Here is a 1,869-nt window from a genome sequence, read left to right as displayed (position 1 = left end):
CCATGTGCGATGTGGTTGACATGGATGCCTGTCATATTCTACTCGGGATGCCTTGGCAGTTTGACATGGATGCCATCTACAAGGGACGTGACAACATTTACTCCTTTTGGTGGCGTGACTGGAAGATAGTGTTGATGCCTATGGGGGACAAAGGTCCCAACTCCTTACAGGTTGAGGAGAAAACTACTATGTTTATCGTAAGCGAGAACCACTTCCTTGAAGAGGCCAAAGAGTTGGGAGAAATATGGACATTGGTAGTAAAGGGAGAAGAGGTTGTTGAGTCCCCCGACATACCCCCATAGATACAATATCTTTTGACTAAATTTGAAGGCCTCGCACCACCTGAATTGCCCGAGGGATTGCCACCAATGCGAGATGTCCAACATCATGTTGACTTGGTTCCTGGGGCAAGTTTGCCGAATCAGCTGCACTATAGGATGAGGCCCAATGAACACAATATCTTACAAGGAAAAGTGGAAGACCTGCTTCGCAAGGGGCTGATACGAGAGAGCATGAGCCATTACGCAGTGCTCGCATTGATCACGCCAAAGAAATATGGGAGTTGGCGGATGTGTGTAGACAACCACGCCATCAACAAAATAACGGTAAAATACCACTTCCCCATTGCCCGATTAACTGATTTGTTGGACATGCTTGCAGGGTCCAATATTTTCTCAAAAATTGATTTACGAAGTGGGTATCATCAAATACACATTCGGCCGGGCAATGAGTGGAAAACGGCTTTCAAAACCAAAGAAGGCTTGTATGAGTAGCTGGTAATGGGCCTCTCTAATGCGCCAAGCACTTTCATGCGCGTCATGCACCAAGTCCTCAAGCCCTTCATCGGAAAATTTGTGGTGGTCTATTTTGACGACATTCTTATTTACAGCCGCAATGAGAGTGATCATTTGAGTCATCTCAGAGAAGTTTTATAGGCACTTTTCCATCACAAGTTGTTTATTAACTTGAAAAAATGCACCTTTTTGAGTAGCAAGTTGTTGTTTATGGGCTTTGTGGTGAGTGCCGAAGGAATACACGTAGATGAAGAGAAGGTGCGTGCGATACGTGATTGGCCAACCCCCACCACTGTCGCCCAGGTTCGTAGCTTCCATGGCTTAGCAACCTTCTATCACAGGTTTATACGAAATTTCAGTTCCTTGGCAGCCCCCATTGCAGAATGTATGAAGAATTAAATGAGGCCAGGCGCAAGTGGACCACCTATGTGCTAGAATTCTACACAGTTATAAGGTCTTTGAAGCACTGGGAGCACTACCTGATTCAGCATGAATTCATTCTCTACAGCGACCACCACACATTGAAGTTCATCAATACCCAGAACAGCTTGAACCGTATGCACGCTAGGTGGATTGGTTTTATGTAAAAATTTACCATGGTGCTCAAACATAAATCTGGATAACAAAACAAAGTAGCCGACGCTCTCAGTCGACGTGCATCCGCACTCATAACCATGAAGACCGAGATCACTGGTTTTGAGCAACTCAAAGAAATGGATCCTGAAGATGAAGACTTTGCTGAAATTTGGAAGCAATGCACGTTGGGGCACCCACAAGCAGACTTTCATATACAAGAGGGATACCTCTTTCGTGGGAATCAACTTTGCCTTCCTTAGACATCGTTGCGCGAATATGTTCTACTTGAATTGCATGGGGGAGGATTAGGAGGCCATGTGGGTCGCGACAAGACAATTTCCCTAGTGACCGAGTAGTATTTCTGGCCTCAATTGAGGAGAGACGTCTGCAGGTTTGTGCAAAGGTGTCCCGTTTGTCAAGTGAAGAAAGGTGAAGCACAAAACACAGGACTTTACACGCCATTGCCTATTCCTCAGAACATTTGGGAGGATTTGAGTAT

General features: G+C 45.4%; 1 protein-coding gene across 1 annotated transcript; it reads left to right on the top strand.

Moving 5' to 3' along the window:
* The first annotated feature begins 368 nt into the window (after positions 1-368).
* Positions 369-1,630, top strand: LOC121255221. The gene is made up of 5 exons (XM_041155499.1): positions 369-605; positions 661-776; positions 992-1,052; positions 1,154-1,349; positions 1,431-1,630. Exons 1-5 carry the CDS (start codon positions 369-371, stop codon positions 1,628-1,630), a joined length of 810 nt encoding a protein of 269 aa, XP_041011433.1.
* Positions 1,631-1,869: the final 239 nt, after the last annotated feature.

Source organism: Juglans microcarpa x Juglans regia, chromosome 3D (assembly GCF_004785595.1).
Source record: "Juglans microcarpa x Juglans regia isolate MS1-56 chromosome 3D, Jm3101_v1.0, whole genome shotgun sequence".
Taxonomy (NCBI): domain Eukaryota; kingdom Viridiplantae; phylum Streptophyta; class Magnoliopsida; order Fagales; family Juglandaceae; genus Juglans; species Juglans microcarpa x Juglans regia.
The sequence above is the reverse complement of the archived record's forward strand: the minus strand, read 5'-3'. Positions and strand labels throughout refer to the sequence as shown.